This window comes from Centruroides sculpturatus, unplaced genomic scaffold, assembly GCF_000671375.1.
Source record: "Centruroides sculpturatus isolate CEXI.00-Female unplaced genomic scaffold, Cexi_2.0 scaffold301, whole genome shotgun sequence".
NCBI lineage: Eukaryota > Metazoa > Arthropoda > Arachnida > Scorpiones > Buthidae > Centruroides > Centruroides sculpturatus.
Window position 1 is genome coordinate 703,558 of NW_019384595.1, and position 14,064 is coordinate 717,621.

General features: G+C 29.5%; 1 protein-coding gene across 1 annotated transcript in view; it reads left to right on the top strand.

The window, feature by feature from the left end:
* Positions 1-14,064, top strand: part of LOC111624855 (armadillo repeat-containing protein 8-like) — a 50,907-nt gene that overhangs the window by 14,961 nt on the left and 21,882 nt on the right. Inside the window, exons 3-7 of the mRNA XM_023367815.1 lie at positions 6,870-6,941; positions 7,022-7,164; positions 10,015-10,208; positions 10,374-10,454; positions 10,549-10,597. Of these exons, the coding sequence (XP_023223583.1) occupies positions 6,870-6,941; positions 7,022-7,164; positions 10,015-10,208; positions 10,374-10,454; positions 10,549-10,597 (539 nt within the window). The remainder of the gene's footprint in view (positions 1-6,869; positions 6,942-7,021; positions 7,165-10,014; positions 10,209-10,373; positions 10,455-10,548; positions 10,598-14,064) is intronic.

Here is a 14,064-nt window from a genome sequence, read left to right on the forward strand (position 1 = left end):
ACAGTGGTGCCTCGTATAACGTACGCCTCAAATAACGGATTGGCTGCGAACAACGGACTTTCCGTTCGGCAATTACGTGAGGCAAACAAGTGCAAATGATGTTTCCACACTTTTGCCGTTGCTAATGACAATCTGCTATTTTTTATACTATATTAGTATTATTAGAATATATTATTAGTATATCTAAAGTACAGAGCTCCCGTTGGGATTTGGCTTGCTTCCTTGTTTATTGCATACATCACCTCAGTGCAGGATATTTACATTTATTCAAGTGTTGTGCAAATCATGGCTTCTAAAAAAAACAGAAAGGTGATTTCCATTGAAACAAAGCAAGACATCATCAGAAGGAGTGAAAGTTGAGAAAAACTTCCTTGTCAAATGGGGAGAGGTTCAGGAGTTTACCAACACTCATTATCCAAACAGAGCTAAGGCCAACAGGATCAATGATCTCTACAATGACACCCTTGCCCGTCATTTCCGACAGGTGTTGAAGAAGAGAGAGAAACAGACCACCTTGGACATGTTTTTCAAGAAGCCAGCTGCCAAAAGACAAAGGATGGAACAAGAGGAGATGAACCTGCAAGCTCCGGTAGCCTCTCCTGAATCTGACTCCGATTAAAAAACAATAAAAAGAGACCTGCTGCAATGTGTAAAAACTCTGTATCTGTATGAATGTGTAAAGAAAATGTTCCTCCACCTCCTCACAACATCTGACTACCCAGCATAATTGGTGACTGCTCCATTTTCATTTTTTTATGGTACAGTACAGTTATTTTATGCTGCGGAACGAATTATATGTTTTAACATATATTTCTATAGGAAAATGCATTTTGTTTAACGGACGTGCACCTGGAACGAATTAAGTACGTTATATGAGGCACCACTGTATATGATTAATTTTACATTAATAGTTGCAAGCAACCCAGATAAAGTAGCCATTTTGTAAAAATGCAGTGCACTCTATAGTTCATGAAAAATGCAAATTGACTATATATGAACTTCTGGTTTACATTGGAAGTCATATTATTTCAATTCAAAAGTTTTTCCCTGAAAGCAGGTAATAGATGATTGGTACGACTATTGTTAAAAGAAAAGTATGGTATACAGGAGCAAGATGATACTAATTTGAGATGGAGAGCATATATCTTAAATTAAATAAATTAAAAATATGATTAAAAATTGCAGCCAGCATTGTGACATCTTACAATAAGTAATCGCTCATTGTATATACAATATTTTAGTTCCTGCATAAATGTTGTTTATTTGAATAACTTACAATAAAATTTTTACAAATGATAAGAAATTTGCAGTGGTAGAAAATTTAAGACAAAAACAAAATTGTGTAAAATAGTGAAACTGAAATTTTAAAGTATAGAAAATCATTTCATAAAATTTGTGTTAATGATAATAATCATAGAAATATTTTTATTTTATAACAAACACAAAAATAAATTAGTCATAATACATAGGATTGTTTTTAGTATTTTACTGTTTATAACAAATATATATATATATATATATCTCAAATCTTTTATAGGTTAAATTTGTGTTATATTCCTGACATATTTGCATTCTATATTGTTTCACTTGTGCTATTGTAAATATATCATTAGTTATATCTATATAAAATGACTAATGAATTAAATCACATTCAGCCAAATAACAAATGTATAAACTCTGTTTGTATCTTGTCAATGATAAATACTATTTTAACAAAACAAGTGTTGTAAGTGTATATATATTTACATCAGTCAGTTCCATTAAAGCATTATTTATGGTAAAGTTTGAAAATGAGCAGTATTTTGTTTATTTTTCGTGCTCTTGTTGCTAATTTATGCAATTTTGATAAAACAAAATTTATATTTACAAATATTTACAATTCAGTACCAAAACAATAAACTAATTCTGAATGGTAAGATGGAGGTTGGAGAATTTGTTAGATATAATATCTAACAAATTCTGCTTGCAAAACATCAAAACATATTATGCTTGCAACAGAAATTTTTATTGCTTTTTCTAAGTGATAGGATGATGCCGATTTCATATCAAGAATTATAATGATTATTTTTTTAAATATCAAAAATAAACATCTGTTAGTTCATATTGATAGATTATTAACAAAGTCATCTCAAAATGATAGAATATGTTCACATAATTTCTAGACTAATTTGTATAAACCTACAATATTTTTGTAGCAGAGAACCAACCACTAGTAGACCGTTGATTGCAATCTTCCACACGGTGTGTAGTACTGATAGATATTTTTAAGCACTGAAGATAAGATAGTCAGATCTTACCTGCTATACTTAATAAGCAAATTATCATTTGTCATGAAGAAGGTAAGATAGAATATTGTAGTAAAAGAATTAGGTACTTACATTTCAAGGGAGTGTATCTAAAGTTATTTCAGAAAATAGACAAAATAGATGTGTCAGGACCTGTTAATGAGAGAGGTCATCCTCACATCACAATGGCAAGAGGAGCTAGAATTTTGAATTTCTTTATCAGAACAACATTTTAGTATTAACTTATAATGGATTACAGCATCTTAGGGAAGGAAAAGATATTTTCATTAGTAGATCATCTGTTTGTAGAAGATTACAGGAGCTTGAAACTGGTTTACAGTACCCAGAAGAAGCCATTGCTAAATGCTATACAATCAAGGCATCATGTGGAATGGCCAAAGAGTACATCAGAAAACCTTTAGAATTTTGTTTTCAGTGATGAGAACATGCTCCATATACCAGTTGGTGAACATGGTCGTGTCTGGAGAAAATAGGAGAGGAGTATAAAGCAGACAGTTAAACACCCAGCAGGTTGTATGACTTCCAAAGATATGGGAGATATTTCTGAACAGCTGGATGGATTCAATGATGTATTAGACTATTCTAAAAATTGTACTATTGCCTTCTGTGGAGGACCGCTTTCAGGATAACCCATTTGTTTTCCTACACAATCATGCACCTGCTCACAATTCTGGAAGTACCAAAACCCGGATACAAAACATGAGCATTAATTTTTTCCAGGTAACTCACCTGACCAATAGAAATAGTTTGATTGGATATGAAGAAAGCAATTTGGAAGCTAAAATCTCTGCCAAGAACAAAAGATGATCTTCAGGTCATGTTCTTAACAATTTATTTTGTTCAGAAATGCCACATTGTGCAGGCATAGAATGCACCATGTCAGTCATCAGAAGTAAAGGTCATTCAGTGAAAAACTAATTGTATGTAGATGACCTTACAAGTACAATATTCTATCATTTTGGGACAATGTGGTTGATATTCTGACTTTATGAGACAAACAGTTTTATCATTTTTTTTTGTTAAATATGAAAATTCATTGTCATCAATATGTTTGTTTACTCATTAATGTCCTCTAGCTTAAAACAAACAAAAATATCTCTGACATTTAGGATTGGGTTCAAAATGTATAAACTGAAAACAAAATTTTGATAAGATATTTTACAATTTTATCATTTATGATATAAAAAGGTTTTTGTTTATTATTATATTCATCTATTTATTAGCTGTATAGAAATAATTGGAATAATAATTCAAAAAGTTTCAAACTTTAAAACTGAGTAAATTTCAATTATTTTAAAAATTACTTTTAATAAGTATTAATTTGTTGTCTAAGTAAAGCTGCTGTTACTTGTAAATATAATAAAAATTATAACTTAATATAGAAAGGTAAATTCTGTAACTCAAACTAGGTATATTTAATTAGGTACTACATGTAAAACCAGTGCCCAGTAGGAACTACAGAAATCTACAAAAGCAAACTTTTCATCTGTGTTAAATGGTTATTGTCAGGCTAAACTCCATTCGAACTGCAAAAGTTCGAAAGGAACCTTTGCAGTTCGAATGGAGCTGTTAAAACAAACAGTTTGAAAAGAAAAATTTCTCAGGAGGTTTGCCACCCTTTTGCATGTGGTGTTTGCCATCCACATGCAAAAGGGGGGCAATGTAAGAGAGAGAGGGGAAATGGTTGCAAGACTAAATGTCATAGAATGATTCCCATGCAGGGGGGATGGAGTCTACCTCTAAAATAGTCACATGTGCCTTTGTAAATTTCTAACTGTTCTAAATATTTAACCTTGTTGTTGGTGCGATGTACTGATAGGATGGTCTGACCTCATTACACCTCCCACAAGGAATGGCTTAAATATTTAGAACAGTTAGAAATTTACAAAGGCACTAGAATAAATGTGGCTATTAATTTTAGAGGTAGACTCCATCCCCCTTCATGGGAATCATTCTATGACATTTAGTCTTGCAACCATTTCCCCTCTCTCTTACATTGACCCCCTTTTGCATGTGGATGGCAAACACCAATCCTGAGAAATTTTTCTTTTCAAACTGTTTGTTTTAACAGCTTTATTCGAACTGGAAAAGTCTTTTAGTCTGACTATGACCATTTAACACAGGTGAAAGCATTTACTTTTCTAGATTTTTGTAGTTTCTACTGGATATTGGTTTTGTGTTTAGTGCTTATGGAAAGATGCTTTTTAATTTTATTCTTATTTTTTACTTTTTGTTTCATTTTATAAATATTGATATATACTTAAGATTTTTCTTTTTCTTAAAGGAGGTTGAGAACAACAGACTTTATTTGGATCCTTTATATTCTTCAGATCCAGAAACATGTTTAAATGCTGTCATGTAAGCTATTGAATTAATTTGTTATGTATTTTTTAGTAAATATTAAAGTTTGCTTTAACATTACTACTAAATTACTATTCAAAAAATATTACTACTATGAATAAGCTGATGGCATTTAATGCTATTGTGTGAAATCATATCATAGATTACATTATTAGATCATATTGCTGAAAATTAATTTATAATTAATCTTTAGGATAAACTATTAGAATAATGAATTTGCTGTAATAGTATAAAATTTTGTTATTGTTAGATAATGCCATTTAATGTGTGGTGTATTTACTACAATCGATTCCCTTATAAGACGGTAGATACGTTCTGTTCTTTATGAATCAATTTTGTGGGAATCACAGCCAATCACAGCCTGACATGTGTGAAGTTTACGGACTACGGCTGTTTGAAAGGTTTTCTTCCATAAAATTAATTGATTCTAGACTAATCCGACTCAACATTTCCAAAATACATATATTTTTTTTTTGGAAATAATCCGTATAAACTACGCTATAAACAAAAAATTGTAGGATTACTTACCGAGTGTGCACCATTTGACATCGCCGTTGCTCAAGCTTGTTTTCGTTGCAGAATAGCACAGCAAACCGCAGCCGCGATTTCTGATGTTATTTTTCTGCGAAAACTTCGTTGAACCTTGGAGACATCATTAATATAAATAATTTTAATCGCCGTTGAATAAGAAATGTTTCTTTCACAAGAAATATATAAAATTATAGTACTGTATTAGACTTACGGTACCTAATTTACATACTGTACAGACAATAGCTTGCCTAAACTCTCCGTAGCGTGGCGCTGGACGGCGGAAAGTAGTTCGGCTGCCCGATGACGTTTTACGTAATTATAGGAGTTTTTTTACCGTTGTTTACGGATACCGCCACAATTTTTCGCCGTCTTATAGGAATCGTAATTATAGGAACCGTCTTATAGGGGGATCTACTGTATATCAAGATGGATACAAACTACATGTGAATGGTCTCTCATAAAAGTTTCAAGAATATACTATACAGATGTCCCTAATTTATGACAGCTTTATTCCAGAATGCCTGCCATAAGTCAAGCATACACAATAAATGGTGGTAATGGTGTATTGTTTCTAAAACTTGCACATAAGAATACATTATTTATTTATTCATTCATTCATTACATAAGTAAAGTTTGCAAGAAACTGAAGATGTCTTCTCAGTACAACAAAAATAATAATTGGCTCAATAAAAACTAAAATCAAAATATAAAATATGAACATATAAAGAAATTACTAAAATAACAATTATACAAAATTAAAAAATATAGATGAAGATTACAAATGGCTTTAAAATGATTAACACATTGACTGTCAACTACAAATCATCTTGTAGTTAGCAAATGAACAATAAGTGTCATCTATGAGATAACTTGTATAATGTTTTCTGTCTTGTTTTGCCAGTTATGACTATTCCCATAGTAAGTATTTGTTATAACTGATTAGGGCACTGGGAATGACACCAACAGATTGATTGGGCATAACAGAACAAACTATAAAGAATTTTACAATGTGATACAAGTTTTCTGTTTTGATTGCCAGATATGAATATTTGCATAGTAAATATACTACCAATTATAGATAATACTATTATTATACTACTAATATAGATGAGTTTAATATGTTTATTTAAAATTATTGGAAATTTTATATTCAATTAATATTTAAATGCATAATTGATTTTCAAGTATACAATTTATTTTTTGGAAAAGATAGTGAAAAAATTTTTAAGTTTTATGTATGTATTTGTTAATACTTTTTAAACAAATAAAATATAATTTTTAGATATTTTGCATTATTTGTAAAAACAAACTTAATGAAAATATTTGATTTGATATTTAGTTTATGTTGTATTTAGTTTATAATAAATTGTGTTAACTTTTTAATTTATTATAAATTATGACAGTTTTTGGTACTTACTTTCTATTATAAGATTTTACACAAAGTTAGTTGAAAAATTCTACCTAAAAGTATTTATATTTAATAGTCTGCTATCAATTTATATAGTCAATATAAGAAAAAAATTTGTAAATTGTAATATAAATATTTATATTATGTACTTATTGTACATAATATAAATATTTATATTACATAATTTATTACACAGTATTAAAAGTATTACAGTATAAAAGTATTACATAATTTGTATAATTCATACATACATTTTTTTATAGACAATTGAAAAACTCAGTAATTGGCAGCAATAGACAGAAAGGATTAGTTATTCAGTTGGGTGTTCTTCCAAGGTATGAAAATATAATAATTTTTAAAGCAAAATAAATAAAATTTTTCATATTATTTATTTTGCTTTAAAAATTTTTTTCAGGTTATTAAATATTTTAGGTGATGAATCATCTACAACAGAACTTATGGTTGAAACAGTAGTAACCATAGGTAGTCTGGTAAAAGGTACAGATGATCATGTTAAATCTCTGATTGATGCTGGAATTATTCCAGTTCTTTTAAGAGGTAATAAAATTGAATGTTTTTGATTAATAATAATAAATCATTATTCTTATTATTTATTTTAAATTGTTGTTTTTTATTCTATTCTTGGAATTTGTTAAACACTGCCAAAATATACAGTACAGGTATACCTCAGGTTACATCATTTTGAGTTAAGTTATTCTTGATTATGTGTTGTTTGTCAAAAAAATATATATGGAAAAAATCAAGATTAAGTCATTTTATTTGACTTTACTTCTGTCCGCCACAAATATTGAAGTCGTAATATTAGTAGAAAAACATTAAAAGCACATAAAATTATGTTACTGTACAATAAATAAGAATAAAAGTATATAAAATCATATTAAAATACATACATTTACAGTAAATGTTAATATAATCATCATAAATCCTAGAGAACGAAATATGAAAACATCTGTGACTCAGTGTTGTCAACTTATTTAGTGGTCTTTAAGAGCTCCGTATTGGCGTTTTCCAAAGTAGTTCAAATATCTACCGTTTGGTGTCATTGTCAGTGCCACTCGTGATTCCTCAAAATTGAAATTTAGTTTAGTTTACGCATACACACGGTATGCGTAAACATAACATCTGTTAAATCAAATACATAAATCAAAACATCTGCTTATTGCCTACTCTCTCATTCTCATTCATTTAAGACTATATTTTACTCCAATGGCTCCTAAGAAAATTCCTAGTGCAAGTGCTAAGCATCATGCTATAATGCTGGATAAACTGGCTATGACAAAACGCCATGAAAAAGGTGAAAAGGTTATATCGATTGCTAGATCTTTTGGAATGAGTCAGACAACTGTATTGACGATTGTTCACAATAAGGATAAGGTTTTGGCACATATCATATCACATATTGGAAGAATACTGTTATCAATAAGAAAAGAGGAAAAATCTTTGAAGAGATGGAACAACTTCTTTCTTTTTGGATTGATAGGTTGAATCATCAGCATGCTACTATTAGTCAAGAAAACATTCAAGTGAGAGTGTTGTCTTTGTTTGAGGACCTAAACAAAAAATACCCAGATGAGAAAGATTTAGAGTTTAAAGTGAGTCAAGGCTGGTTTATGCAATTCAAAGAACAAAGAAGTTATCACTCTGTTAAGAAGTAAAGTGAAAATGCATCAGCTGATGAACAAGCAGCAGCCAATTTTCCTAAAGCATTGGCTAAGATCATCAAAGAAAATGGGTTTCTTCCTGAAAAGATTTTTAGAATTGACGAAACTAGATTATATTGGAAAAAATTGCCAAATCGTTCTTTCATTTCCAAAAAAAGAAAAATCAATTCCAGGTTACAAGGTCTCAAAAGAATGTGTGACTGTTATGTTAAGAGATAATTGTGCTGGAGATCTTAAATTAAAACCATTGCTGGTATATCATGCACACAACCCCCGTGTCCTGAAGAATGTAATCAAGACATCTCTTCCTGTTATATGGATGGCTAATCCAAAAGCATGGGAGACTGTTGTTATTTTTGAGGATTGGTTCTTTAATCATTTTATCCCAGCAGCAGAAAACTATTGCAAGAAGAAGGATTCCTTTTAAGATATTATTAATAATTGAAAAATTCCACTTGCAAAACATTGTAAATTTTCACCCCAACATTACCGTCATGTACTCCCTCCGAACACCATGTCTCTTATACAACAAGCAGCAGCCAATTTTTGATCAACTGATCTTGCAGAATCTTGATGATCTGCAAGATCAGTTGCAGATCATCAAGATCTGCAACTGATCTTGATGAGTCATGCACACTTTGTGACTTTTGAAGGAGTATGACATAAGGCTGTACAGAACATAGCAGCAGCATGGAATGATGTTTAGAACACGGTTATGAATGGTGTGTGGAAAAAACTATGCCAGCAATTCGTGAATGATTTCAAGGGGTTTGATGATGATGAAATCAACAAAACGTTGGTGATCATGAGCAAAGAGTTGGAAATGGATTTGGAGGAGGAGGATTTCATAGATTTATATGAAAAAGACAAGCAATCCCTAGCAAACAAGGATTTGATAGAGCTTAACAAGCAACAAAAAAAAAAAAAAGTCGAACCTGAGCCATGTCACTTTTCCCTAAAGAAAATGCATGAAGCATTTGCTTTTATTGAAAAGGGACTTCAAATCTTTGAGGATATGGACCCAAATGGTCAACACTTTTCAAAAGTTATGCTTGCTTGTTACAAAGCTTTTCCTCCTTATCATGTAATCCTTGAAGAAAAGAAGAACACAGTTCAAGGAACTCTCGACTGGTTTCTTATTTTAAAAAAAAAAAACGTATTAAACAACAACAACAGCCAGAATCAACTGTTAATACTGATGATCCTCAACCATCTACATCTGTGGTGTAAATAAACAAATTGAATGTAAATATTGGTAAATTTAACATAAATTAGTTTATTTTCTACTATTGCAAAATAATTTTAATAACTATTTGTTATTTAACCTTACAAAACCATCTTATTTTATAATGTGTTAGAGCAAACCACATTCACAAGTAAAGAGTCTGCGATGTACTGTAAACATTGCAAAATTGTAAACGTACATTTACAAGTATATACAGTACATGCATGTATTTGTAAATTTAGAATACTTTTTCCTGTACTGTATTAAAACTAAATTGTTTGTAAGCTTAAAATAGATTCTTATTAACCATATATTATTAAAAATGCATTTATGAATAAAATACAGAACTGGGAATGGTTATTTGTGGTTTAGCCTACTGACAAGTAAATTTGACTAAGTCTCCTCTTCTGGAACAAATTATTGATGTAAGGTGAGGTATACCTGTATATATTTATCTAAGAGTCCAAAATGAAATAATAATTTATTTATTGAATATTCTAGGACTTGGTCAGAATCATGCTCCTTATGTTGAAGCTTGTCTTCGTTGTCTTCGAACTATATTTACATGTTCTTTAGCTCCAGTTGATGTTTTGTACAGTGATGATACAATAATACCACACCTTATTGGTATGGCAGCAAATACAGGTGTATCTAATAGAGAATGTGTAACTACAATATTAAAAAATGCTTGCACAGTATGTAAAAGTTCTTATAGATATTTTAGTTTTAATTAAATTTTTGTTTAAAAATTTAACATTAAACTTATTTTCATTAAAAGTTATAACCATTTTTTTAAAATCTATCAAGAAATTTCCAAATTAGATGAAATATAAATGTGAAAACTGTTTATAAATTTTTAGACTTCTGAACATCAGAATTTTCTTTGTAATAATGGTGCAGTGGATGCATTAGCTGCTCTCCTCAGTTCTTCAATATATAGGGTAAAATATTTTTGATATATAATTAATGTCATCATTCTTATTCATATTATTGAATTGATAGAGAATTTATTTCAATTTTAATTATATTTAATAGTTTGTTTCAAATAATTACATTGACATTAGTGATTATATTCAGTTTATAAGTTATTGCTGAAAAAAATATTTGTGCTTTTTAATGGCGAGAGATTGAATTATCATCAATAGTAGAAATTACATTGATAAACTATTTTTAATTACTTATGTTTTATGAATTTAAATAAAGTATACATGTAAGAAATATTTGTTGTTTGTTTGGAAATGTAGTGAAAGTAGGCACATAACCAATATAAGAAGTTTTCTTGTTAATTTTGATGTAAATTGTAAATTATCAGAGAAGTCTAATGTTGATTACAGATAATCTAGAACAGTTTAACATTAAGCTTAAAATGATTTCAAAGATGGATGATTGGCAAAGATAATTATATAAATTTCAAATTAGTTATATATATATTAACAGATAGAATAGGAACAAATATTTTAGAAACATTTAATATATACTTCCAAATTAGAAATTGAAGTGTTTTTTTTCCAATTGAGCCTTATTCAATGCAAAACTGAAGTTCTTAATGCTTTTTAATCTTTGATACATATATGAGGATTATTCAAAGAAATAATGTGCAAAGAAATGCAATTTACAATCACTTTTTTTGTCAACTTTACTATACTAACAATATTCAATATCCCCTAATATCTCCAGGTCCCCTTGGAGATGCTTAACTGCTTCTCCATGTTGTGATAGCTGTTGAATGCCATTTAATTCTTTTGTAAAGTTAATCTATCCAAATGCATTGGTTTACAGCTGCATTAAATAGTTTTAAATTGGAAGATGTTAGTTACTTTGGCCTCTTCAACTTGGAAAACAGGTTTTTATTAGGTGGATTCATATCTAGACTGTAGACCAGATGAGAGAATACTTTTCATTTGTAATCTCAGACAACATTATATGAAGTTTGTATTATCACAAAAAAAATCGACTTGCCAGTTTAATTTTGGTCAGTTTTAATTTTCTGTTACAATTTTGTCACAGAAATGCTACATGACAATCTCCACTTACTTGCAAAGCCAATACAAACATGATCTGTGTCAATAAGATCTTCATAATCATATGCCATGATGCCCATTTGTTTTATATTTGTCTTCATTGGGCTATCTTGAAATATTGCTACACTCTGCTGTACAGTCAGCACACATTTCTTGCAGCAGTTCAAGAAATTGCATGGACATATGCTTTAAAATATGATCTTTTGTATAGAACTGAAACTTGAAGCACTTTTGTTGTCCACTTCTACACACACATTTCTGTAGGTCACTGAAGTAGCCTGACATGTTTAGGAAAGTTTGCTACTAATATATAAATCAAGAACAGGTCATATCTGTGGAGCAAGGAAAACATATTCAACATGCATTATTTTTGGGCTAACCCTCATACAATACATTTTGGAGTCAATGGTCTCTTTCATTCCTGTATTCAGTTTGGAAAATCATATAAAGAAACACATTAAAGTATGTTAACTATGTTAATACTGTATTATAATTAATGTACATAAATACATTAATGTTACAAGTTTTGCATTATGTAAAATGTATAACAGACAAAATTTCAATTAAAAATATTTATAATAGCGGAATATTCATNCGACATGAAATTCGAACATATTTTTGCTCCACGATACGAACAAAAACTCACCATACGACGTTACATTAGTTTGCATTTTTCATTTGTTTTTTTCTTACTACAGTTATTTTTTTAATGTATTACTTGGCTTTAATTTGAGTATGTTTTTCGCGTTGGAACGAATTATTTGGTTTTACATGTAATCGTATGGGAAAAGATGATCCACCTTACGACATTTTCATGATACGATCTCAGTTTCGGAACGGATTAATTTCGTATCCTGAGGTACCACTGTAGTATATTGTAATCTTCATTTTGTTAACTTTATGTTAGTTTTCACATTTTTTTCTGAAAGAAAATTGAAAATTATTAAGGAAATAGATATTGATTTAAAAACACACACAGAATTTTATGGATTACTGGAATAATTTATATCTTCATTTACTATTGAAGTGTAATATGATGATGCCCTATCATTTGATCTAAAAATTATTATTGTAATAAGTTAATACATATGATTTTGAATTGTGTTTAAAAAGGGTATAAAAGTCAGAAAATTTGAAATTATTATGTACTTTACATATGTCCTTCCCAATCTATATATATAAAATTACATGTCCTGAATGACTGATTCATCATCACCCAGAGCAAACCACTGAACCTAAAGAGGTGAAATTTGATACAGTTAGGGTATGTCATGGAATATGCACACTAAGAAGAGATTTTTCAAAATTTCCTGCATGGGGGAGAGGGAAAGGATCAAGGCTTAAAAAGTCTTAGCCCCAAAAGGCAGTACCATAAACTTGGTTTATAAAGAGGTACTGGGGTAACTGAAACTCTATTTTTCTGTAAATATTTATATTTATACTTTAGGAATTTTCAGATTTAACAACACCAAGATTGATTCAAATAATTTGATTCACCTGTTTACTATGATAAATGATAATATTTTAAATGCTTTTTCAAAATTCATATTGTTATTTTTATTTTATATTGCTAAAAATCAAATAATTTATAAAATGATTGTTAATATATTTATTGTGAAGAGCAATAGTTTTACCTATATGATCAGAACTAATTGTGACTTTCACAGTCTTTCTGAAGACGGTTTAGATTTATTTCATTCTCATTTTTTTATCTCTGCTGTTCAAGCCTTAACTATTATTTGTTACCTGTCCATAAGGAATAAAATTAAGATGATACTAATAACTATATTAAACTATAGAAATTTGTGCAGGAAAAATTCAGTTCAATTTATTGGAATCTGGTTATGAATAAATGAATGTAAATTTTTCTTTTTAATAGAAAAATAAAATTAAGATCAGTCACTTACTTAAAGTATAAATATTACTTAGAAAAACTTCTTGTAAATTTTTACAAGTGTACAGTAGAGCATTGATTTATCTGAAATAATGTAGGCAGGGCAATTTTGGATAACTGATCACACTTGGTAGAGAAAGAATGGAAAGTTAAATTCCTTAATAAAGTAAAACTGTTAATTTTAATTTTGGTACATTAGTTTAAAAAATGTTGAAGTATAGGAATTTAATGCATTTGAATGATAAGAAGTAACAAAAGAAATGTCTAATTTATTAAAAACAAACACTAATCTTTCATTGTAACTTACAATGTACTTTGAATTCAAAGAAAAATACATAATAGTAAAATTAATATTAAATAAAGATACAATAATCATCTAAGAATTATTTATTGCAATTTTTTTTTTAAGAAGTTGCTTGATTGTTATGAGAGTTGAAAAATCTGCTTCAAGTTACATTTTTAACCATGCTAATGCTGTTTCTAATGCTTTAAATGCTTTACTTTGCATAGGTACAGTGAGGTATTTGATGCACTAAATGCCTGTGACTCATTAATCATGCTTTACTATTTGTATCATAGGGTTCATTTACTTTTATCTCCGATCTCACCCCTAGTGCGCTCAGCCTGTATACTTTT